General features: G+C 42.5%; 1 protein-coding gene across 1 annotated transcript in view; it reads right to left on the reverse strand.

The window, feature by feature from the left end:
• Positions 1-26,853, reverse strand: part of Asb7 (ankyrin repeat and SOCS box containing 7) — a 34,317-nt gene that overhangs the window by 5,604 nt on the left and 1,860 nt on the right. The window contains exons 3-5 of the mRNA XM_070043143.1: positions 21,463-21,583; positions 18,784-19,045; positions 3,866-4,471 (exon numbers count right to left, since the gene is read on the reverse strand). Of these exons, the coding sequence (XP_069899244.1) occupies positions 3,866-4,471; positions 18,784-18,994 (817 nt within the window). The 5' untranslated portion in view covers positions 18,995-19,045; positions 21,463-21,583. The remainder of the gene's footprint in view (positions 1-3,865; positions 4,472-18,783; positions 19,046-21,462; positions 21,584-26,853) is intronic.

Genomic DNA, 26,853 nt, shown 5'->3' on the forward strand with positions numbered 1-26,853 from the left:
AAACCGTTATCCGCCTGTCTCAACCTCCAGGGTAGAAGCATTACAGACTTGTGCCACCACTCGGGGCTTAATGTATCATTCAAGCATTTAGCGTGTGCCTTCTACATATTCCATAGAACACTGTCCCAGAGATTAAAAGAGCAAGAAAAAAAGGGAGAGGGAAGAGGAGAAGCACAGAAAGCACTAGGGAAAGACTGTGAAAGAATCAATACAAATGTACACACTAGCACTTCTGGAAATTAGGTCTTGTCCTGTAAAGCAACAGCCACTTGGTCCATGGGATTATAACATGGGAAACGAAGGGAACATCTCCCCTAGAAAGTATAACTTGGGGGATGCAGGGAAAAGGAAGGCTTCAGGCTCATGAACTGCAATGGAAATTACCTCACAGTTCAAAGGGTTGTCAGATTTCCCGTTTTGCAAAAGCAGCCAATCATTACTAATAATTGGGCTGGTATAAAACAGGAAATCAGCTTTTGAAGGGTCTGTGTTAGGAAAAAAATTCCAAAATGAGAGCTAGCAGCAAAATTAAAAACAAAATTTAAATCTCTTAACCACCCTCCCTTTGATGTCAGCGCCATGCTTTTATGATAGGATAAATTTATTTATTTGGATAAAAATGTTTGGATTCACAAAAATAAAGACAAAACATTTCAGGACAGCCAAAGTGAATGGCATGAGATCGAGGCACCCCGGAGATGGCTTTGGGCAAAGGGAGACTGCCGAAGGCAGCCAGAGTGCCAAGAAAGAAGGTTTAAGCCCACTCTGGGCTGCTCTCCACGCTGGACTGTTACTCGAGACCCTTGCCATCAAAGGTCAACATCTGGAATGTTCCACATCTGGTGTCAACAACACCTCCCTTTGTTTTATCTCAGCTTCCCATAGTAAAATCCTACCAGGAACACACTTTGCTCCTTTGCTCTTGCCTCTGATTCCCTTCTCTGGGACTTTGTATAAAAGTACTTTAAACAAACCTTACTTCATAGGACGTAGGACCAAAGGCAATTTCTAGCTCCCCTTAAAAACAGAAATCATGGTATTCTCTTGGAGTTCAAATGTATACAGTATTAGACTTGACATTTGTCCACTGGCTCCAATTTTTCCATAGGCAAATGAGTTCTTAGATCTTAACATTTGTGTTGAGCCAAACAAAACCATACATGGCTTACTATTTTACTATCAAATGACAAGAAATCTCTAGATGCTGACATTAGAGACAGAAGAGTGAAAATATTACAAAAGGAGCCAGGCCCTGGTGGCTCATACCTATAATTGTTAGCTCCTCAGGAGGCTGAGATCTTAGGATCACAGTTTGAAGCCAGCCTGGACAGGAAAGTCCATGACACTCTTACCTCTAAGGAGCCACCAAAAAGCCAGAAATGGAGCTGTGGCTCAAGTGGAAAAGCTTGAGCAAAAAAGCTCATAGACCATACCCAAGCCATGAGTTCAAGCCCCAGAACCAGCACAAAATTAAAAATAAACAGCAAATACTACAAAAGTGCATGAAATAACCTGTCAAATAACCCTACAGTGTAGTGTAATTTGACTGAAAACTGTGTGCTTTTTGTTTATAAAAGGGCACTCCAGTAAGACTATACTATTGATGTCTGGGGAAATCAATAATCAAAACCAAGCAGGAGCCAGTGGCTCACACTTGTAATCCTACCCAGGAGGCTGAGATCTGAGGATCCCAGATTGAAGCAGCTGAGGCAGGAAAGTCTATCAGACTCTCATCTCCAATTAACTGCAAACCCCACCTTCTGCCCACCCCACGCCCCCACACCCAGAACTGGAGTTATGGCTCAAGTGGTACAGTGCTAGCCTTGAGTGAAAAGGCTCAGGGACAGTGCCCAGTTAAAGACTCAGTTACCAGAACAAACAAAAAGTAAGCTTATGCTGGAGGTATAGCTCAAAAGTGGTACAGAACCCTTCAGGCAGGCAAGCCTTTGGGTTCAAACCCTAGTAAGTCCACAATTAAAAAAAGAATCACAGAGTGTTACGTTATAGGTCACTCTGTCAGCAAACTACCCCACAGAACAATCCAAGAAGCACTGGAAAGGTGCACAGTAGGTCAGGCCAATTGATGATGAGACTGATTGTGTGGCTAACTGCTCCCACAGCACAGCTGCTGCTGCACGGGCTTGATCTCAGACAAGACCCGTCTGTTTCGCTTTCTTTAAAGAGACTTTGATCAGTTCTTATTTTTACATTTTTATTTGGCTATTGGTGAAGTTTAAACTTTTTAAAAATTTTCATCTTTAAATTTTATTTAAGTATTTATTTAGGCAAGTCCTATTTCAACAACTGATAAACTTCTAACCCTAAAGTTGCTGATGTATGCTGATGATGTTTTTTTAAAAGGTTTGAAGTCTTGTTTTCAAGATTTTGTTTCTGCAAACTACTTTTATTTAAAAAAAACAACCAAACCCAAGATACCTATTGCTAAAATCTAAATAAAAACATATTTCTGGTTACTATGATATTTATAAAATATTATTTTTATACATCTGTGACTGATGTTCTAGAAATCAACCAGCTTAAGTACTTGACGGATTAAGTCTCTTGTGAAATAGTTTATACAACTCAACTCCAATCTACTTAAAAGTTTTTTGTAGAAATGTGAACCATTTACTTCCTCAGAGCAGAGATGAAAACCGAACCCACCACACCAAAGCCTACTTGTGGTTGATTCCAATCTTTGTGTGTCATCTTCTAGAACACAATCACTGCTTCTGCTCATTCTTGTCAGGGCGTGAAACACAAGCCCAACCAGCTAGCTTATTCTCTGACCTAAGAACAGTGGAGACCTAGCTAGCTGGGTGTAGGTGATGTGTGACACTGTCTCAGGAGGCTGAGGCAGGAGGATCAGGAGTTGGGAGGTCAGCTTGGGTTACATAGGAAGAACCACCTCTAAAACAAAACAGAACAAAACTAATCTGGAGATCTAGACTGAGGACACTGTGTGAAAGAAAGCTAAAGCAGCAAGCTTATTATAATATATTCCTTTGTTCCTTTTTTTTTTTTTTAAGAGTTGCCTGGGGAGAAGAAAGTTGGCCACCTGGCTGGATTCAGGCTCACCTGCCAGCAGTTTCTCTCTATAGCCTGCAGACCATCAGAGGAAATGTAATCCCAGTGAGAAAGGCAAACACCCCTTTGGTCCTGGTAGGAAAGAATCTGGACCTTGTGGACCCTACTAGGGTCTCCAGGGCCCCTACAAGAACATACTGGGTTGAAGTTCTAAAGCCTGCTTTTAAATCACAAGTAGAAACCCATTGTTTTGCAAAGTAGCTGCTGCCAGGCGCTGGTGTCTCATGCCTATAAATCGTAGCTACTCAGGAGAGGCTGAGATCTGAGCATTATATGGGTAGCAAAGTTCTTACCTTCAATTAAACACCAGGAGTAGAGCCATGGCTCAAGTGGTAGTAGCCTTGAGCACAAAAGATGAGGAATAAGTGCCCAGGTCCCGAGTTCAACATTCTCATAGCTAAGGCATCTAATACCCAGCACTCTCCTGGTAATTCCAATTTCTGAATTCTACGAAAGCCTAGAATGGCCATTCTTTTGACCAACAGTAATGGCCTTGGGCCAGCATGAATCTTCGCTCATTCTGAAAATTCTCCCTTTCGTCTTTACCCCTTTCCTCCCCCACCCCTTACCTTCTTCCCCACTCAGCTCAGTAACACATCTGGATTTAGAACTTTTTCAAAGGCCTTTTCTTTTCTTGACAAATGAGGCATTACTTACCAGCAGGACTTACAGGAATGACTAATGTCTTGTCATCTTATGTTATAAAAACACCTTAAGTTCCTCCTAAGTTGAAAACTTTAAAAAAATAAAGGTAATAGGAATAATCATTATTACATACTTGTGACTTCTTGTAAGAAATCCAAACACGGCCGACTACTTCCCGAAATACTTATTGAAACAGCCAGTGGGGTCTGACCTTCATAGTTCCTTGTGTTCGTGTCTGCGCCATAGTTATACAACATCCGTGCACATAGAACATCGTCCCGCAGGGCGGACAAGTGCAGAGGAGTCTGCCCATCCTCTAGGCGCCCCAAGTTTGTGTCTGCTCCTCTCTGAAGGAACATCCGGCAGTAAGAATGGTTGCTTTTGATGACGGCGTATCGCAGCAGGAAACCATTCTGAATGTCAATGTTGGCATTGTGGTCCAGGAGGATTTTCACACAGCTCGACCTCTCACGGATGATGGCGAGCTGAAGGGGGGTGGTACCTTTATCGCTGAGTGGGTCGACCTCGGCTTTGAACTCCAGGAGGAGCCGGACAAAGGAGTCCCTACCGTAGTGGGCAGCCACGTGGAGGGGAGTCCAGCCATCGTTGCTTTTTGCATTAATAATGTCACTCCTATATTCTGACTCCAACATCAGGCGCGCGATCCTGGCCCGGCCATGCATGGCTGCGTAATGAAGAGCGGTGAAGCCTCCAATCAGGTCCTTCACCGTGGGGTCAGCTGCAGTCAAAACCAACATGCAAGTGTTAGGGGATGCTCAGACAAACACGTGCTCTGCCAGGGAACCCAACATTTTAGCTAGTTCTCGCGTGAAAAAAAAAAAAAAAAAAAGATAAAGGGATCAAGCGTAAGGAAACTCCCTGAACACGTACCCTCAGTTTACCCTGAGTCCAGTTCCAAAGGAAAGCAAGTTTCTGTACAGAAATTATCGAGTCTGAGTGAGAGCAGGGGAAAAGAATGACCCAGTGTTTAAGAAAGATAACATACCTAACACAGAGTTTGGACCACCACCTCTCCCCAGCTCTCAATTTATCCACTGCCTCTGGCTACTCAAATAAGCCTCGGCTCTGTGCGACTGCATGTTTCTTTTTGGTTTTGAATCTTTTGTTTTAGTTTTCTCTTGTACTCCTTCTTGGTCTTAAACAGAAGCATGTGTGCCGCACCATCTGCTCCTCTGAATTACGGATATACTATGGTTTGGCAGACTGTGTTTGTTTTAGGTTTAAGAAAAATAGAGGAAGGTTTTCTGTGGTCTGTTAAATTCCAAAGCATGCGAGATATATGGTAAATGATTGTGATAAATCATGTTTTCGTAAGATTAAAAATGACTCTGAACTCTCTCATTTTTATGTGGTCTTCAGTTTAAGAGACTTAAACAGCACATCATGTGAAAAACTGAGAGAAATCTCAGCACCAGATGAACATTATTTTTTAAAGAGTTAAAAAAAAAAATCTCTTCTAAACTGGGAGAGTGTGAAGGAGTGACTTTATCCAAAAAGAAATGTACTCATTACCTGACTTATGAAACGGTAAGCCCTCTATAAACTGCCTTTTTAATAAAATTTAAAAAAAAAACAACTGATTTCCAAAGAGGGGAAGGAGGACAAGAACTTTTCAGTGACGAGATTCCTCTCATCCACACATCTCTGTCATCTGTTCCAGACTCGTCGTTGTGCCAAAGGTGAGTTTTCTGCAGCTCCCACGGCTGGCATTCCCCAATGCAGGGGAGGATGGGACAGAACCACACCTTTCCCACTGCACCGCCTCTTCTGGAAAGCCAGCAGTCCAGGGAGAAACTGACTTGCCACACCTGACTACTAGGATTAAGAATGCTCTCTTCTTAGAAAAGTTGCCACCCTCAATCGTTTATGCAAGAGAAAAAAATCACTGGTGTTTTTCCACATGCACAAAACTCCTAGGTGAGGTAGCCATTTCGTGCTAGAATATACTGTGTAACAGCTGGATTCTCTCAGAGAAGCTTGTGAGGCAGAAAATGGTATGTCAAAATATTCATCACACTGTAGAGGGTGAAGATTCTAGGTCAGGAGTTGCTAACAAAACTTCTATTTTTTAAAAAAAGTAACATTTATAGGTACAATTTATCATTTTAGTTTCTCAAGACATTTAGGATCTGTTGAAATACAGTGGCGATACTGCTTTTATCTGTTCATAGGGAAAATAAGACACCTTCTGCGGGACTTATTTGCCAAGTAACTTTCTTTTCCCCTCATGTTAACTTTTGTTTTAAAGGTGGCTTTGCTGCCACCTACTGGAGCAGCATAAACATGACCAGGTAGGTTATACTTCCAACAGCCCATGCCCAGCTCTCAAAATGCTCTAAATGGTTTCACTGACCTCATTTATCCTAAAGCAGACCAAGGGGAGATAGGTAGGAAAGAGAAAAGCTCCCCCTCACTCATTTAATACAATCATTAATCTTGCCAAAGCATCATGTCTAATCTACTCCCAGCCAGTCTTTCCGTATCTGAGTGACTATGAATACTGTCATGGCCGTCCCACCTTGGGGGTGCCAGCCCACTCACCTGCAGCCTGGAACTTGCTCTTAATGGCACTAGCATCTTTGGCTTCCTCTGAAGGCCTCCCTTAGTTCTGCTTACACTTTGGTGCCACACTAAGCTAAGGAAGGACAGACTAACACACACAGTGACCATCTGGTTGGTCTTGGTGAAAATCATTCAAATAAATTAACCCGAGAATAAAGTCCGGAAAGAAGGGACATGCGGTAGCAATAGTCCTTGTCCTCCGGAAATTAATGATAAAGTGAGATTATAAGACATAGGAAGATGGGGGGAAAAAACATGATTTTACAATTAGTATTAGCCAAGGCAATCAGAAAGAGATCTCCTTTGTAACAGCCACAGAAACTATGAAGTACCAAGTTCAGTAAGACATGGTTAGAGCATATGCAATCAACTTCTTTAACTGAATTACTTGACTTCAGCTGTCTGCTCAAAATGTCCCTTTACCAAAAAGCCATCCTTGAATACTTCATTTAACTTCCAACTTATTTTGTCTACTAAATAGAAGACTGTAATGCATATTTATATGGAAACAAAGTGATACTCCTATGACAAGGATGATTCTTCTTTTCCACAAGTTTTACTGAGGCGGAAGAAATCGCAGTCATTTTAAGCAGTTTGGTGGGCTGAGAACTTACCGCAACCACATTTCAGCCCCAAATTTTCTTCAAGCCTCTTTATAATAAATTTCCTGCCCCGACACTGGGACCCAAGCAAACCACTATCCACAAGAATAAGGTTGACCTTTTCTAGAACTTCACACAAAAGGAACTGTACGTAAACCCTTGTGTTGGACTTCTCCAAGCATGGAGTTACTGCCTTCAGTCTACTGGGGATTGACAACCCATTCCTTCCCATTGGTGAAGACATGGCTACTTTGGAATGTCATGCAATACAGAGCATTGGATTTTGATATTGATTTTTCTCTCCCATCAGTAAACAAGTGATTGTGCATGATTTCCAACTTATGTATTTGAATGGTGTTACTCTGTACCTTCATTATCTGAATGTTTTTTCAGTTCACCAGGGCAAATACCCAGCAGAGCTTCTAGGTCACATACTCAACATGCATATAACTTTGAAAGAAACTAACCCCAATAGTTTCTCAGTGGCTAGGCTATTTTATTTCCCCATCAGCAATACAGGAGTACCATACTTTAAATTTTACCAATTTTAAAAGTAGCTAATGGTTTGTTGAGCTCTTACAATACAATCCTCAGGTAACTTGTGATAGCTGGGTTTGTGTTTTGTGAATTTACTATTCATGTCATTCATTGATCCACTTTTATGAAAATGAGACACTTTTTATGAGAACTGAAAAGACTTCTTTATAGGATCTGCACACAAACCCTCTTGAAACATGTTTTTTACTCTATTTTATTCTTTGGTTATACAATGGTCAGTTTATGGATACAATGCACCTTGATTGATGCCATCCCTTTCTGTTTTTAAAATACTCTGATGTTTTTGTTTTAAATGCTTTGGGGAGGAGGGTATGTCCTAGTCCTAGGTCTTGGACTCATGGCCTAGATGCTGTCTCTACCACTTGAGTGACAGCTCTACTTCCTGGTTTTGGTTTTTGGTGATTAATTGGAGGTCTTTCCTGCCCAGGCTGGCTTCAAACCATGATTCTCAAATCTCAGCCTCTTGAACAGCTAGGATTTTAAGTGTGAGCCATCAGCACCTGGCACATTTTTATTCTATTTGAATCACATTTTTAATCTTGACTTAATCATACTGTTTTCCTTTTAATGGTTTTTGTGTCCCGTTTTAAGAAAACTGCCCAACAAAAATGTCACAAAGGTGTCTGTTTTCTTCCATACATTTTGTAGTTTAAACTCTTACACTTAGGTCAGCAGTCTACTCCTAACTTTTGGGTAATGATGTATGTAATGATGTATGTAATGTCAAAGTTCATCACTTTGTAGATATCTACTTGTTTTAGCACATTAAAATGATTCTTCCCCCCAATGACCCTGATGCCTTTGTAGAAAACCCATTTGGAGTGCTTAGTGCTCATGGATACTTGTGCATCTACGGAAATGATCGCTCATTTCTTAGGTTTATTCTATTAATGTGTTGAATTATTCTGAGTGTTAAACCCTGAATTTGGGTTATTATCTGACCATAGAACCATATAGAATGGATGGTATGGACTGGCACATTTATCTCCTGTCCTGAAGTTTTCCTTTCTTCCCATGCCTTTGGCTTCCTCTTAAAGCAATGCAAATCTGTACAGTAGGGAAGGCAGCTCCTTTCTCCAGCTACAGAACCGCTATTTGTTCCTTTAATACTTAAACAAGAGAATTCAGCTGGGCCTAAAACTTTCTTCAGGGCAAGTTTTAATTATGAGCTAAATTTCCTAAATCAATACATGACTAATCAATTGTTCTACTTTTTCCCTTAGGTTTTAGAAAGCTGATGTCTTTCAGAGTCAGTCTTCTAAACTGCACCCAGGTGCTTATCATGTTCTGTCTTTTTGCTGTCTATACGATCTGTGCTAGTGTCTCTTTTTCCTTTCTTCAAGATGGTTGTCTTTTCCCATTTTCCCCATCAATCTAGCTGGAGATTTAGTCTTTTCTTGAGCTTGTCAAAAACCAGATTTTGCTTTTTCTTTGCTCTATCAATTTCCTGTATTGTGTGGCCAGATTTAATTACATAGATGACAGTTTTCCTCATTATTTCATTCTTACTTTTGCTTGTGGGGTTTCATTTGAGAATACAGAATTGTTCCAATCTAATTCCATTCTCTTTCCTTTCGTCTGTGCTATTATTGCCCCCCTTCTGTACTCTAAGCTCCATAATAAATAGTTCAAAAATATTTTTATGCCATTGTCTTGTAGGAGATGAAATAAACCTCAAAAATACCTTTATGTTTTTCACAAAACCACTGACAGAAGGGGGTAACAATACTCAATAGGAAATATACTCGTTACCTTTCTCATGTAAACTGTAACCCCTCTGTACAGTATCTTTATAATAAAATATATATTAAAAAATAAAAGAATTAAAAAACACGGACAGGTTAAGCGTTCACTAGTAACTACCATCAACTACGATGACACTGCTTTCCTTTTACATGTTTTCTACAGAAATTGTCTGTTGTGCTCATGGGTCCAATCACTGAACCCTCTCTGTACTTGGGCACGGAACTCCTTGGTTCTTACGTTATATTTAAGGGTGATGTGTGTGTTTGTGTGTGTACTAGGGCTTGAACTTAGGGCCTGTCCCTTACCTTTCCTGCTCAAGGCTGGCACTGTACCACTGGGCCTCAGTTCTACTTTAGCTTCTGTTTCTTTTTAGTGGGTAGCTGAAGATAAAAAGAGTCTCATGGACTTTCCCTCTGGGGCTGGTTTTATTTTTATTTATTTTTTTGTCAGTCGTGGGGCTTGAACTCTGGGCTCAGGCACTGTCCCTCAGCTCGTCAGCTCAAGGTGAGCGTTCTACCGCTTGAGCCACAGCACCACTTCCTGGGGCTGGTTTTAAACTAAGATCCTCAGATCTTAGCCTGCTGAGTAACTGTGATTATAGGTAGGATCGGCAAGCTTTTAACATTATGTCTTGGGAATAAATTAGTAGAATTTCATTTGTTGATTTAGCTAAATTGACATGAGTAGGACTGATGTAGCTACTATGCTTAAGGCTCTAATACGTACTTCCAGAGTGCCTTCCCTGATTCCCACCAGTGTGTACACTGCGTCACCACCTTAGGGACTATCAACTATAAACCCTTTCATTAAAAAAACAAAACCCCCTAAAACCAGCTCTCACCATTTCCCTGCGGACCGGACCTCTGGATGTTTCCCTTACCGCTTATTTTCCTGTTGTTCACCAAGGGGATTTTACCTCTTTGCTGGGGGAGGGGGCTGAGCTGCGCTTCTCAGGTTCCTCTGGGGATCAGCTCTACCCTGGCCTCCCACAGCCCCAGTCCGACGCCCTCTTCAGGCCAATTTCCAGAAGTGCTGGGTCCAAAGATGAATCAGTGTCCCAAAAGTTGTGTGTGTGTGTGTGTGTGTGTGTGTGTGTGTGTGATTTTCTTGAAATCCTCAATATCATTTTGGGATTTTTTTTTTGAAAAGTTCAAAATTGGAAAATGAAGATACACTACAATAGGCCTCTTGTAATTCTAACCCCTTGTAATAGATTCCTCCTCAGAAAACCAGGGAAAGTTCCCAGGCAGCCATTTATGTTGCAAGTTTTAATTATAAAACCCTCTGTTTCCCCTGTTTTGAAGCAAGATGTTAAAAAAAAAAAAAAGGCAACAAAATGTCCCTTAACTCCTCAGGGCAGGCAGGTCTGTACCTCTGCTGTCCAATCCAGGAGTCACATTTGGCTGCCACTCAAACAGTGGCTCAAACAGTAGAGTGCTTATCTAGCATGTATGAGGCCTTGAGTTCCATTCCCTGGTACCATATAAACATACAAAAAAGTAAAATTATTAAAAACAAAAACAAAAACACAGGAACTGGACACTGGTTGCTCATGTCTGTAATGCTAGCTACTCAGGAGGCTGAGACCTGAGGATCACAGTTCAAGACAGCCAGGGCAGGAAAGGCCGTGAGACTCATCTCTAATAAACCACCAGAAGCTGTGGCTCAAGTGGTAGAGCATTAGCCTTGAGCTGAGGGGCAGTGCCCAGGCCCAGAGTTCAAGCTCCACCCCTCCCCCCAAGAAATAAGCCAATCAGCAATTGGACTATGAAATGCTCAATAAAAAACCAACACAGTGGCCCATGTGACTAAGGACTGAATTTCTCTAATTCCACTGACACTTCAATGGCCTGTGCTATGACAGCACATGTGTAGACTAAGCCTGAGCCCCACCCGCTGCATTTGGAATACTGACAATAATTGTTCTCCATCTCAACTTTGGGCCTCTCCTGCAGTCCCCTCATGAGGCCAAGTCACCCATGGGACCCCGGGAACTCCAACTTGTGCTAGCTCTGCTTGGCCATTCATCAGCTTAGTTGTACTATGTGGGTGGTCCCAGTATAAATTGATATAAATCCGAGCCCTTTAGTGAAGTTTGGGTAAACCATTTCTAGTTGTGTGAACAGCCTGTGTTAAACACCTATGCCTGACTCCTGAGCTCCACCTGGCTGACCTTCCCCTGCTTCGTTGCTCAAGTTTCCCACTGCAATAAATGGTAACTCTTTTCTACCAGCGGCCTGCACTTGTCTTTCTGGTCCATTCACATGTGGTGACCAGGAACTTTCTAGAACACAAATCTGCTTCTTCATTTCTCTCCCAGCTCACCAGTGTCCCCTGCAACAGATCGTTGGCTATGTCCCGTCACACTCAATACAATCCCCCACCCCACTTAAGACAAGGTCTCAAGTACGTAGACCAGTTCAAGGCTGGCCTTGAATTCACTATGTACAGCCCAAGCTGGTCTCAAACATCCAATCCTCCTGTTTTAGCTTCCCAAGTGCTGGGATTACAGGCATGTACCACTGAGCATATTAAACTGTTTTTCCCTTGTTCTTTCCTTCAACCTCCTACACTATTATATCCCGTGTGTTCATAATGTTCTGTGCCTCCATCTTTCCAGCTTCCCTTGTCTTACATCGCTGAAAAACCCCACTAAAAACCTGCTTTCTCTAGAAATCCTTCCCCTCTCCCACCCCATCACCCCCTCTAGAAGGCAGAGTGTTTTTCATGGTACTTAACTTGTTCTGCTGGAATGGACTGGCTCTCTTCCTTACAGACAATACAAGCATGGTTAAGACAATGGTTTGAACCCCGGCTCCACTGTTATCCAGGTAAACCACTTTGGGTAAATTATTTACTGTTCTGTGCCTCTTTTTTTTTAATGCAAAAATGAAAACTTACTACCCACATAGAGTTAATGTAAAGAATCTGAGTATATTAAATGCTCAAGAAATAAGACAATCAGCAATTGGACTATGAAATGCCAGGGCTAGCACCAGGTTTGTTTATCCTTGTATCACAGCGCTCACCCCAGGGCCAGGCATACATTATTAGGTACTCAATGATTTACAGTGAACCAAATGACCACTTCCAACTGCAAGTTCTCATTCACACAAACATGCAAACTTGGAAAGGCATAGGGTAGGAGGGGAGGGGAGCTCCCACTTCTTATGAGTCCTTTCTTTCATTTCCCCCATTTGGTGATATTTTTATTTTGCTGGTGCTATCTATGAGCTTCTTTTACTCAAGGCTAGTGCTCTACCACTTGAGCCACAGCTCCATTTCTGGCACTTTACTGGAGGTAAGAGTCTCACAGATTTCCCTGCCTGGGCCGGCTTCAAACTGTAATCCTCAAATTTCAGCCTCCTCAATAGCTAGGATTGATTTGTTATATGTGTATGTACACTGGTACAATGGCCTCCCATTCTCTCTTGGCTTCTTTGCTCAAGGGTGGTGCTCTACCACTTGAACCACATCTCTACTTCTGTCCTTTGGTCATTAGTTGGAAATAAAGAGTCTCACAGACCTGTGCTGGCTTCTAACTGTAATCCTCAGAGTTCTGTCTCCTAAGTAGGTAGGATTACAGGTATGAGCCGCCAGCACTGGCTTTTAATTACTGTGTTTTATAAAAGGTCAGTATTATCCCTGTACTGTGGATGACTGGTAGCATTTTCTGTCTCTATCCTCATACAGTCTCTCTACAGAGAGAAAGACATCAGCTAGAAAGCAAGAGTGATTCACTGATGATTGTGACAGGTGCTGTGGAGAGAAGGGGCAGGGGCAGCAGGGTCGTGGCTCTGGGACTGCCTCTGACCTTGTCTAGTCTAGGAGCGAGAGTGGGTCTCCAGGACAAAGTGGCAACCATGAAGGTTCACGCGCACTGCATGGAGGGCTTGAAGCCTGAGCCTCAGAAACCATGAATGGAGTCTGAAGGGGAAATGTTTCCATTTACATTTCTAATGGATCACATTATTTGGAGACTGGCGGGGAAGAGGCCTCGGTGGACAGCGGGGGCAGTATGATTTGGTGATGACCAACCCAATGGTCCTGCTGGGGAGCTAGGGTTCTTGGCCTAGGAATGGGGCAGGGCCTCTGGTGAAATGGCATCAAAGTTAGTTACAAGGCAGAATCAACAAGACTTAGCAACAGGTCCTATTAGGGTCAAGGACAAAGGTGTCCACGGTGGCAGCGGGCTGTGTTGCACTGCTGGACACTGTGGTCTGGAGACAGAAGCCAGGACCACATCCCACAAAGAGACCTGTCACAGTGTTTGTTACATGTGGCCCAGGGGAGGGGCAACTCCGCTCCTGTCAGCTCCCACACTGGTTCATAAGGTGCCAGCAAAAAGTACTCCGAGTCTCTTTATCTATTAGGATAAAGGGAACAACTAAAACATGCTAACACCAGGGTAAGTGAAAATATCTTTGTTGTTTTAAAAAGATTCCAGAATGAAAACTCAGAAATGGAGACCCATATGCGTGAAGATTCTCTACCTAGCCAAGCAGTGCAGGGCCATGGAGAAGGGAGGAGGGCTAGGCTATTTTATGTGGGGGAAGGGAGGGGAAGTCGTACCTGTACATTTCCTGTTTTATACCAAAAAGCTCTTCAGCACAGATCTACAAAACTGAAGGGTCGCAAAACATTTTAGAAGAAAACAAGAGGCAACTACTAACGCTGTAGGGATGCAGCTCTTAAATAGCACACCGTAAATAGAAAACCTTACCTTACCTGCATTAAAAGGGAACCTTCAGGAGGCTGAGATCTGAGGACTGTGGTTCGAAAACCAGCCTGGGCAGGAAAGTCTGTGAGACTCTTTTTTGGTCAGTCTTGGGGCTTGAACTCAGTGCTTGGGCACAGTCCAGCACTGTCCCTGCGCTCTTTAGCTCAAGGTGAGCACTCTACCGCTTGAGCCACAGCACCACTTCTGGTTTTCTAGAGGTTTTTATTGGAGATAAAGAGTCTCATGGACTTTCCTGCCCGGGCTGCCTTTGAACCTCGATCCTCAGATTTGTCTCCTAAGTAGCTAGGATTACAGGTGTGAGCCACCGGCTTCTGGCATGTGAGACTCTTACCTCCAATAAACTACTCAGAAAAGCCGGAAGTGGCTGTGGTAGAGTGTTAGCCTCGAGGAAAAGAAGCTTACAGACAGTACCCAGACCCTGAGTTCAAACCCCAGGACTGCCCCCGCCCAAAAGGAGCCTTCTGCCCAATAAGAGCATCAGTAAGTGAAGCAACTAGGAACTAGGTGACCACAGGGCTAGAAGCCAACAGAGGACGGACAGACATCAGCACCTACAAGCAGGGAAGAAAGACAAGCCCTGCTGTGCAGTGTTGATAACAGAGGCCAGTCTGTGCCATGGGGGAGGGGGCAGGCCACCTGGAGGTCTGCGACCAGCAGAGGTGGGGGGGTAGAGGGAGGAGGGGGCGCTGCATCTGCCCCACCTGCTCACAGCACAGAAGCACTGACAACCTCCTTAGAGGACAATTTATCAGTACAGAGAAAAACATTTTTTTTCTTCACCTGGCAAGGTATTATTCACCTTCTAGGTGTGTAATTCCAGAAAGAAATGCTCCCCTAGGTAAAACCACCTGTGGAGGACATTTCCTCTATGACTGCCTGTAAACTACAATTTAAAATGCCCAACAATAGGACCAAGGATGACAGCCATACAGTGGAATCCAACTAGTTGTCTAGGGACAGGGAACTAAGCTATTAGGTGACAGAAGTCAAGATGCATGAGCTATACTAAAAAGGAAGCAGGTTTGGAAAACTACCTATGCCCACCTGCAAGGAATACTTGTGCAAGTAACAACAAGTGTGCCAGCTGCAGCCATCGGCAGGGTACAAAAGCAGGTGCTAAGGGGCCTCCTTCACCGACAGTACATATGCTACCTCAAATCTGGAGTTCATACATGCTTACATGCAAGGACCTTCTCAGGAGATCAAATCACCGGAGAAAATTTCATTCTCTCTCAAACACTAAAACAAGGAAACAGCAAAACATAGGATGGTATATCCCATTAATACCGCATTAAAAGAACCAAGAAAACGTGCATGTATTAATAAGACAAATGAGGCCTCTTCCTGTAGTAATGACGATTTTTAAAATTCATTGTGGTGATAAATGGCCAGCTCTATGAACAGAGTAAAAGTCATTAAACTGTACACTTTAAATGAGTTGGCTATATAGTACATGAATTCTACTCTGTGTGTGTATGTGGGGAGAGGGTAACCAGGGCTCCCAACTAGGGCTAGAGACATGTTAGGGCTCTGTTCTACCACTCTGCTTCATCCCAGACCCATGATTATCAATAAAGCTATTTACACACACACACAAACACGCATGCGTGCACACACAGAATGTATGCATGAATTAACAGGATTTAAAGAAACAAATGAATGGGGTCGAGGGAGTGAAGAATAAAGAGAGGGAACAGAGGGAGGGAGAGGAGAAAAGATAGGAAGGGAAGGGAGGAAAGATAGGGAGAGGAAGAATGATACAGAGGGAGGGGAGGGGAAGAGGGAGAGAAAAAGAGAACAGAGTTTACTATGATCTGTAAGACAACTGTGGCTTCCACTGGCTTTTTTCTTTAACCTCCACTATTGGTTTTTAATCCAAGTTGTACAAAACAATCACATCCATGGTTTATTTTCTGTGGCTACTTTCACATCACAGTAACAGACCCCCTTATGTAAGTCAAACCGAGTTAAAAAAAAAAAAAGACTGCCGTGGAATAAAAGAAAATGCATTGTAATGTTCAACAATTGCAGCCTGACTTTCCCAAATATATTAGGAAATGACTTGCAAGTGTAAGCACCAAACCTAACTCTGCTCATGGTTACTTCTGGACATTGGGAGGCAGCAAGGACTAAGGGGGGTAGATGAGGTTTAGGCTTTATTTGTGATTTATTTGAATGCCATTATTAGCTGAATCTTCTATTTGAGGGTTTTTTTTTTAAATTTTGCTTTCTTGATGAGTGATAAATACACATACAGGTAGAAGCAGAATACAACAGGACTAGCTAGTGTTAAAAAGTGTGAGCTCAGGGGCTGGGAAGGTGGCTCAGTGGTAGAGCGCTTGCCTTGCATGCATGAGGCCCTGGGTTCGATTCCTCAGCACCACATAAGCAGAAAAAAAAAAAAAAAGGCTGGAAGTGGCTCTGTGGCTCAAGTGGTAGAGCTGGTAGAGCACTAGCCTTGAGCTGAAGAGCTGAGGGACAGTGCCCAGGCCCAGAGTTCAGGCCCCATGACCGGACCCCTTCCCCCCATAAAAAAGTGTGAGCTCAGCTGGTCCTCATGGACCACACCTGTCATCTTAGCTACTCAGGAGGCTGAGATCTAAGGATCATGGTTTGAAGCCAGCTCTGGTAAGAAAGTCTGAGACACGTTGGCTCCAATTTAACCAGCAAAAAGACATGGAGGCGTGGCTCAAGTGGTCGAGTACGAACAAAAACAAGTGTGAGCAAAAAAGGTAAGCAACTGGGTGCGGCCTGAGTTTAAATCCCAGTACCTGCACAAAGTGATCTCTGATCCTGGTCTTAAACTTCCTAAGCACTGTCAGAATTTCAAGGGCTCGGACACATCCACCTTTCATTATTTCCTTAGCATTTTTTTTCTTGCTGGCATTCCACTAACATTTCCTCTTCATTAACTTTAGAATGGAGGCTTGAACTTGTGTTAAGGGGCACGGCATAGAAGGCAACTACAAAGAAGGCACAGGCCAGCAATGTCTGGCTTCATGGGCAACTGACTAATCCAGGCATGTAGTTCCTGCTTTTGGGCTTCAGGACACTGACCACTGCAGGTCTCAGGGCCAGCCTCCTCGTGCAATTAGTCCACACTCATACCTTTGTCTTCCGACCTTTACATTATTCATATGATCCTCAGAGGACAGCTGTGGGACTCCTCCTATTTTTCTGTCCTTCAGAGCACATGCCATTCTGGCTAGTCTTGTGGCAAGCACACCCGGGAAGGAACATCACTGCTGGGGAGCAACTCAGGCTTGACAGTGGTACGAGAGGAACTGGGGCCCCAGCCAGGAACTCTTACACCATCGTTAATAGACAAGGTAATTCTGAGTGATAAAAATACATATACTCCCTCTTGAAGGAAATAAAGAAGCTGAAAGTCAACTGGAGGGAGAAGTATTAGTTAGGGATGACTGGTTAAGGTTCAAAAGCGTAAACTTAGGCAGTTTGAACAAGGATCAGCCACAGTGGGCTGGTCCTGTAATCCCAGCTTCTCTGGAGGGATAGGTGAGAAAGATGGCAGTTCAAGGCAAAGAAAGAGAAGCATTCTCAACCAATCACCCTGGGTGTGAGGGCTAGTCCCCGTCACACCAGCTCCACGGGAGGCATAAATATGAGGATCAAAGTCCAGCCTAGTCTTAAAAAAATGTATATATCATCTACATAGATAAAAACGATAAAATGCCAAATGTACTTTCTAACTTCATTACTCAAAGAATTGATGAGTGATATGGCTCATGCCTTACTCCTAGCTATGAAGGGAGGCTGGTGATAGGAGGACTATGCTTTGAGGCTAGCCTATGAAAGAACATTCCAAGAGAGATTGACACCTCCTTCACCCACTGCTGGGTGTGGTGGCAGGCATCTGCCATCTATGTTATGGTGGGTCATCTACAAAGAGACAAGTTGTAGTGCAGGCAGGAAGTGAGATCCTATCTCAAAAATAGCCCCAAATGGGCTGGAAGCATGGCTCAGTAGGATAGCATCTGTCTAGCAAGCATGAGGCTGAGTTAAGTCCTAATACTATTATAAAAAACAAAAAATAGACTTCAGATAATCAATTTTCTTGTGGGATCTAGAAACTATGAACAGTTTTGGAAAGGAAGAAGTTCTCAAACTAATAATAAAGAGAAACCATCCAAACTGAAAGGGGGAAAAAAAAAAAAGGAAATTCAAACAATAAAGGGAGCTGAACTAGGTCCCCCTGCTAGAGCAATCACCTGCAGAGAGGAGCCTTGTGAAATGCTCTGGTTTTAAGGGACCAGAACCACTTCTGCTTCTGAAAGGAAAGTAACTACCCAAGCCCTGGTGAGGGTGGCTTAGTAGAACTTACTTAGCTGATTATACATACACAGATGACAAAGACCATTCACCTAAATGACCTTTTAAAAATCTGATTTTAAACAAAAATGAAAATGTTGGCCACAGAATATTCACAAAGGGAGGCGAATAGGTGGGCTATTAACAGAAGTATTAAAAATTAACATGCACAAAGAATTTTGAACTAAACATAATTTGTATAAGTGTGCCATAACTCAATCTTGCACTCAAGATCTTACATTCTTGCTTAGTTTTTTCACTCATGGCTGAAGTGCTGTCACTTGAGCCATGTCTCTGGTCTGGCATTATGCTGGTTAACTGAGCGAGTTAAGAGTCCGACTTTTCTGTCCATGCTGGCATCAAACTGTAATCCTTAGATCTCAGCCTCCTAAGAGAAGCTAGGATTTCAGCCATGAGCCACCAGCACCCAGCTTAAATATGATACCAAGTTTCTCCATGGGAAGAAAAGGCATTTACTTGCAGTCAACTCACCTCCGTGTTCTAGAAATACCCGAACACATCTTTCCTTTCCTCTTGCTGCAGAGAAGTGGAGTAGGGTCCAGCCATTGGCATCCCGGCCGTTTGGAGAATAGCCTTGTTCTAGCATCTTCCGTACTGTGTGGACATCCCCAGCAGCCACAGCAGCCTGGATCTGCAGTTCTTCCTGGAGTTCAGGGTTCCTTCGACAATGGTGGTGTAACATCCTAGCAAAGTCTAATTTTCACAAAGGTGTCATGAAGTCACAGGAAGCAGCCTTTTGGGGGGAAGGCAGAACAGAGCGAGTTTAGAACAGATGGGTGCTGAGATTGTTGCACTGAAGGCCACAGAACTTACCCAGTCACTCAAAGTGACAAGCAGTTTGACACCGCTGGCTAACGTGTGCCTCTTCAGATCTAAACTTTCAGTGATTGTTATGATTACAAATGAACTTCTAGAAGAGAAAATTTCTTCTACTGCCTTTTGAAAACTCACAATAAACAATGTAGGAACATGATAGCTTTACTTTATCCAAAATGGGGGGGCGGGGAGGACAGGCACCTGAATGAGGCACAGCCATTAGAGACTGGATGGTACACATGATTTATGTGACCCACGCTGGAGGAGATGGAAGGCCTGGATCCCATCTTGGGTGAGAGTCAGCAAACACCGAGGACCAAACGATCCCTCTATTACAATACGAAGGCTAAAGGCACTCTATCTACAGTGAGGAGTTTAGAAAAAGGGGGGAAAAAAACCCTTTAGGCTGGTTCTCTAAAGTAGTTCAACAATATCTTATTTTTAGCTCAAGGTGTGGAAGGTTGAGGAGAGAAGTAGGCTGCCTTAGGTAAATGAAGAGGAAAATGGATTATATTTATTTCCTCTTGATCTATTTCTATCAGTGTATTCCATATCAGATCACTTAATGTGTAATTTACTTTTGGGGGGAAAGGGTGAAGGGGGAGAGTGTACTAGGGTCAGAAACTAAGGTCATGAGCTTGCTAGACAGGCACTATTGAGTCATGTCTTCTGCTCTTTTTGCTTTAGGTATTATTTAAAAATACAATTTTTTTTAAATGCTAGGGCTATTTTGGACCTTGATCCTCCTCCGTAAGAATCCACTGTGAGGGCTGGGAAGTTGGCTCAGTGGTAGAGCGCTTGCCTTGCATACATGAGGCCCTGGGTTTGACTCCTCAGCACCACATAGGCAAAAAGAAAAAAAGCCAGACGCGGCACTGTGGCTCAAGTGGTAGAGTGCTAGCCTTGAGCTGAAGAGCTAAGGGACAGCGCCCAGGCCCAGAGTTCAAGCCCCACAACCAACCAAAAATAAATATACATACATACACACACACACACACACACACACACACACACACACACACACACACACACACACACACACACACACGGTAGAGGACTTTTACAATCTCTAATAAGTCACAAATGGAAGGTATACTCAAAACCAATGAGATCTCCTAAGGCTGGGTGTGGTGGCACAGGACTGTAATCCTAGCTAGTTTGGTTGATGATTCCTTATTTATAATCCTCTATACTCAGGATGGGGAATATGAGGATGAAGGTTTGAAGTTAGCCTGGGCAGGCAAATATGAGAGATTCTTATTTTCAATTAACCAGCAAAAAAGCCAGAAGTAAAGGTGTGGTTCAAGTGGTAGAACACCAGCCACAAGTATTTAAGCAAAGAGTGTAAAGCTCTGAGATATAAGAAGTTATATGGTAAGTCTTTAAAGACATCTTGTTCTCATATATGAACGTTAGACATCTCAGGATGATTTTGCCACCAATAACAATTTATCCTGCAGTTTTACACTGTAGACTATATATAAGCAAACTAAGTTGAAATTAAGTGAAACTATCATGGGGTGTGCATAAATGCTGGGGTTTTATGCACAGAAAACACTGTTGTTATATACCATAAACATCACTACCCCTATACCAAGCAATGTAATTTTAAAAGTTCCAAGCTATGTTACAAATAGTTGTGTCCTCAAAATGGGAAGTAAGAGACACAGTGACAATTTGTTCTCTTTCTAAGAGGTTTCCCCTCTCTGAATTACTTCAATGAAATTCTCTTACCTTAGACGTTTTAACCCACTTAGCTACTCAGGAGGCTGAGCTCTGAGGAGCAAAGCCATCCCAGGCAGGAAAGTCCACTTGAGATCCTTATCTCCAATTAAGCACCAAAAAGCCAGAAGTAGAGCTGTGGCTCAAGTGGTAGAGCACTGGCCTTGAGTAGGCCCTGAGTTCTAGCCTCAGGACTGATGTATATGCACGTGCTGCTCACACACACACACACACACACACACACACCCTTTCAGCTGTGGTTCATGTTCACTTCCAGAATCATAGAGAAAATGCTGAGGACCAGACAGCACATGGAAACTTAATCTAGGCTCCTGACAGCCATCTTTAACAGAATGTATATAAATGGAGTGATTATCTTGGCACTTAAAGGAGGTCTGCTATGTAAGAAAAAGATGGAGAAACAATAGGGAAACCAAGATATTCTTTTCTTTTAGTGGCTGTTGTACATAGTATTCAGCCACATATATAGCCAATTATTTTTGTTTTGAGGTTCTTAAGCTTTACCAGACTTATTTTACTTTTCAGGTGCTGAGTATGGAAGCCAGACACTGTGTGACTGCGGTGCTCCACCTCCAGGCTCCACCATCTTACCTCATGGAAGAGTGTCCCTTCTCTTGCTCTATGGGCTGTCTAGTAACCATGGTGCTCACACAGCATGGTGGGAAAATGTTCTGCGTGTGTCCAACCTCCAGAGGCAAAGCGCCTTCTCAATCTAGAAAACAAACCAAATAGCATTCACGGCAAAAATTCCCTAAAACAATAGAGCCACAAAATGTTACGGTGTCCAGCTTTGACACACTTACATCTCAGCACGTCACAACAAACCTACAGAGAGGTAATCAACTCGGAGATGATCTTGTTACCTAGATCACTCATCAATGGTGTATGTAACAGGATTTACTCTCTAGACTCCTTTAAACCTTCATACCTAACAATGTAAGGGTGTGGGGGAAAAATGAAGAAAATAATAAATCACTTATTTGGAATCTGGATGCAGGCACAGATTATTTTTCCTTTACAGAGAAATTATCGTCAGACTTTGAATTGCTTTTTAACTTATTACTCACAGGATCTTTTGGAACAAGACTAAAAAGGAACCCATTGCATTCAGTACAACAGGTGCCCAGGGCCAAAATGCAGTAAGATGATAAAAGGAGACAGGCTTTAACCTGGGATTCATCCTGTGCCTCAAATGTATCAAGTCAGGAAGTTTACATTTTGCTCACAACAAACTGGGTAAATCATTAGCTAACATGATTTTTGCCAGCTTCTCCTGGAATTGTGAAAAAAGAAATTTTTTTTTTCTAAACCCTGTACTTGGTCAAGCTCCAGTGGCTCACACCTGTAATTCTAGCTACTCAGGAGACTAGGAGATATTAAGGACCATGGTTAGAAGCCAGCTTGGGCATTAAAGTCCATGAGACTCTTATCTCTAACCAACAAGAATCTGGAAGTGAAGGTATGGCTCAAGTGGTATAGTGCTAGCAGCCTTGAGCAGAAATGACAAACCAGAGTATGGAGCACTATAGCTAGGCAGGTGAAAAGCAATTTTCATCCATCTCCCACAACTACCATTCCAGGTATTTACTACTGGGAGAATGACGGCCTTTTCCCATGAGGCTGAGGATGCTGAGCCCTGTCATTTACACCCTCAGATGAGCAAAGGGAAGCTGCCTGCCAACCTAGTAACTACTGAGGTAGAGCTGTAGGTGCTGCAGGTCTAAAATTTAACCAATCCAAATTCGTATGGTCCAAGTCTTCCTTTGCGTCTCCCATCTTCTTTTTCTTGTCAAACTTCTCTAAGGAAGGCAAAATGTTTACTTGAAGTCAAGATAATCAGAACAGTTCTTGTGGGCCAAAGTGTACAGAATGTAGAATTCTTAAGAAAGGGAAGTGGCTGAAGCAGCTCCTTTACCTGTTCCAGAGGCAAAGGATATCCTCAAAGGAAAAAAAAAAGCATAACACAACAAATGAATGAGCTCTGTCAAAGTGACAAGAGGCTAATGGAGAGGAGGCTCAGTGGTTCAAGATGGAATCATCAGAGCAAGGAAATTCTTCAAACAGAATTGGACTAGAACCCCAAGTTTAAAGTAAACATGGAATCTGTACTGATATAACTGCGTAAATAGGAAGAGGGGAAAAAGAATAAGACTTCTATTCAGAATACTGAAAGAACTGTATACAGTCCCCTCAACAGTGGAGATGAACGACATGAAGGTACAGTGCTGTCAGCCTCTGGAATTCTGTGCTCTAGATCTGCTAAAATCTCTAAAATGCCAATCGGGAGTTTCAATGAGCAGCCTAGCACTTTCCCCCCAGATGATCTGATGGTCACTAGAGTGTCCTGTACCTGCCAAGAATGAGCAGTGCCAGACAGACCCCTTTCCCAGCGTGTCTGCCACACCCCTACCTCCCAGAGATGGAAATGTAGCTTCAAGCCTGTGAGGACCCCCTCCCCCACCCGCTCCGGATCTGTTGGCTTCCAAATATATCCACCTCTACTTCCACAGAGGAAAGGAGGACTGGGAGCCAAGGAAAGTATGAAGTTGTAGCTATTAACATTATCAGGAGAAGATCATGTGAAAGCTGTTATTTCCCCCCACCCCCTCCCATTGAAAGATACATGAAGGACAGCACCTTGGGATACTTCTGTATCATCGGATTCAATCACACAAATCAGTGTCCGCAGAACGCTGCCTTATGTGGGCACATCATGGGAGGTCTTGGCCTTGGTTATTTTCACAGGCAATTAGGATACTTCAAACAAGTTGTTATTGCTTTTTGGTTTATTTTTAATTCTGTACATTTTAGGGTCCTTTTATTTTTCTGGCGATAACCAAGCAGTTTAAGGAAGCGTAGATTCCAATTTTTGAGAAAGCTACTCCTTGCACGTATCTGGTACATCTATCTCTACAGGGAAAAATGACGCACACAGGATCATGACCGGTCAGCTGTGTCTCTTTCAATTATGAACGAGCAAGTTATTACTAAATAGTCCCAAGATTCAAAGCAATAATTATTTTTCTCTTGGTGCTTCATGAGAGCTGCACCTAACAGAGCAGTTTCTCATGTAGGAATATGTAAAAAGAAAAGAAAAAATGATGAAACTTTAGAAGAAATGTAGTGTCCAGTGATAAAGGTGCTTATTAGGAACTAGCAAGGAGTCCACATACAGTTACACACACCTGCCATCCCAGCTACTGCAGGAAGTGCGAATAGAATAATGTTGGTCTAGGCCAGCCTGGGCATAAATGTGAGACTATTAAAAACAACAAATACACTGGGTGCCACTGGCTTACATCTATAATCCTAAATTCTTAGAAGGCTGAGATCTGAGAATTATAGTTCAAAGCCAGCCCCAGCAGGCAAAACCTACAGATTCCCATGATCTCCAATTACCTAGCAAAAATTGGAAGTGGAAGTGTGGCTCAGGCTATAGAACATCAGCTAGGAGCAAAAAAGCCAAGCAAGAGCTTGAGGCCCTAAGTTTAAGCCTTCATTTTCTCTCACACAAAGTAAAAGGGTCATGGCTCAACTAGCAGAGCACCCCTCCATATCAAGCATAAGGCTCTTAGTTCAAGTCCCCCTCCCCGGCAATACTACCAAAATAAAAGTTCAAGGAAGTCCACAGAGAATCCATAAATGGCTACTTCCCCCTGGGAATTGAAATTCTGATGGCTCTTGAGAATCACCTCTGAAAGCACAAAACAATAACAAAGGAGGCAATTTAGTCTTAAGTTTGTGATAAGTGGTAGATGGGGGAACTTCTCATACCCTTTAAGATACAATGTTTCAAAATTCCATTCCACAGGTTTCAATCACAAAGAAAAGCAGCAACAGTACCCAAGGGATGAGAAGACTCTTAAATTTTCTATAGTAACCACTCCTTTCCCACAGGAACTTTTCTTGAGTCTTTCTTAACCCAACATTTACAATGTTGATAGATATTTGGATAATTTCATCTTTCCCACTCTACATGTGGTCAAAAGTACAGGTGGCTCTCAAGCTTCTATATTATATTTGAAACTCCAAATTGAGAAACTAAGATGACTCCTACCTGCTTTTCTTACAGAAGCAATGACTCCAAATGGGGAAACTCCAAACTTTTTGCTTCAAGGACCAAAGAACATCTAGAATTGACTGATTAGGTTAAAAAAGAAAATCCTTGTAACAAGTAGGTTTAGGATCTGTCCTAACTTTACAAATATCTCCATTTCCTGTTCCATAAAATTAGACATTATTAGCTCTTGCATATTAGTTTCACCGAAAGCTCCCCACTTGTTTTAATTAAGTGGTGCAAACCAGAATTGTGCTGTCTTCACACAGGAAGTAAGGTAAGTTTGTTACTCAAAAAAAAAAAAAGAAGAAACAATTCTTTGTAAAAACTCAGCTGAAGTAACTGAAAAAATACAAATGGTCAACCTGCAGAAGACATTAGCTCCAAGGGGGAAAGATACTAATGGTTCAAAGCAACAGGGAAAGAGAAGCACAAACTACACTGCCCAATCAAAAGGCACCTGCACCTGGCTGGCAGGCATGTTGAGGGGGACGGCTCTACTAGATGACCTAGCCAGCAACCCCAAATAAACACAGCACAATGTTATTTAGTATAGTTCTACATCCCAGAGGTTTATACACTGGGTCTGTATACCATGAGCCTACATCATGCCCACCTCATCTAAGGCTCCAAAGCTCCAGCAGAAAACCCACTTATGTGTGTAAAGGAATTTTTAGAATTCACTCTTCCAGACGCAACTCAAAGTCTACATCACAAGTATCATAAATGGAGTGGCATGGTCAATGTCCTATTAACTCCCTATGCCAGCCAATACCATCTCAGCAGCCTCCCGTATGGGAGCCAGGAAGTCTTCTGAGTATTACACCGAATGAGTGCATGTGGTTGAGAATGAAGCTGCGCCAGGCATTAGAATATAAACTACACTGAATAGCTTCCCTAATTCTCCCAATGTGATTATAAATATAGAGTCATTATCAAACAAATACAATGGCCAATGGCCACAGAATTGACACCAAGTTGACTGCTAGATTGAAAAGCCGTAACTACCTAACTGGCCATATTGGTAAATACTCTATCTTACTGGTATGGCATCATCTAGGCCAGCCATTCTCAATCATGACTAACAACACCCATCTCGGTCTTAGTAAAAACTATTAGAGCCCAATAGATCCATGGACTATTATTTATAATAGAGCCCAGTAGATCCATGGACTATTATTTAAACAATGAGACCTGCCTACGAATCAGAGGAATATCTACCCTTTAAAAGTCTATTGTAACAGACCCTCACATACTCAACCAACATGAAAATATACCTCCCGTGCTCACCTAGGGAACCCTAAGAAAATATGCTAGAGTTAAATTCACAACAGGAAGAAGTAATTCATAGAAAAGGCTTGAACTTTAAAAATATACATCACGTATTTTAGCATTTTCTTAACGTTCTGAGGTCATCTTTACACATCACCTGGGTAGTGACTTCCATATTTAAATAAAAAATTAGTCTTCCACTTACTTTTTTCTTCAGTTTCTAAAATTGTAACTACCCTTGGTTCCTATGCATAGACAAAAGCTGCCCTAAAATTTCATCATAGAACAGTCACTGATAGATACTAATTCCTTTTTTGTCTGAGACCAAGAGCCCAGGCTGGCCTTAAACTCAATCCTTCCCCCTTTGGAACTTCCAGACTCCACCTCCTGCATGCTACAATTACAAATGCTGGGATTACAGACAAGTTCCACCACACCTAGATGATACTAATTCTAAATCCCATTCAGAAAACACTGTCTTTGCATCCAGTTTCAAGTGTCATGAATATGAAAATTTGGAAGTGGAGCTGTGACTCAAAATGGTAGAGTACTAGCTTTGAACAGAAAAGACGAAGAAAAAAGCAAAGGTCCCTGAGCTCAAGCCTCAGTCCCGAGACACATACAAAACTGAAATATACATAAAAATTAATATT

The sequence above is a fragment of the Dipodomys merriami genome, unplaced genomic scaffold (assembly GCF_024711535.1).
Source record: "Dipodomys merriami isolate MVZ:Mamm:240054 unplaced genomic scaffold, mDipMer1.0.p SCAF_33, whole genome shotgun sequence".
Taxonomy (NCBI): Eukaryota; Metazoa; Chordata; class Mammalia; order Rodentia; family Heteromyidae; genus Dipodomys; species Dipodomys merriami.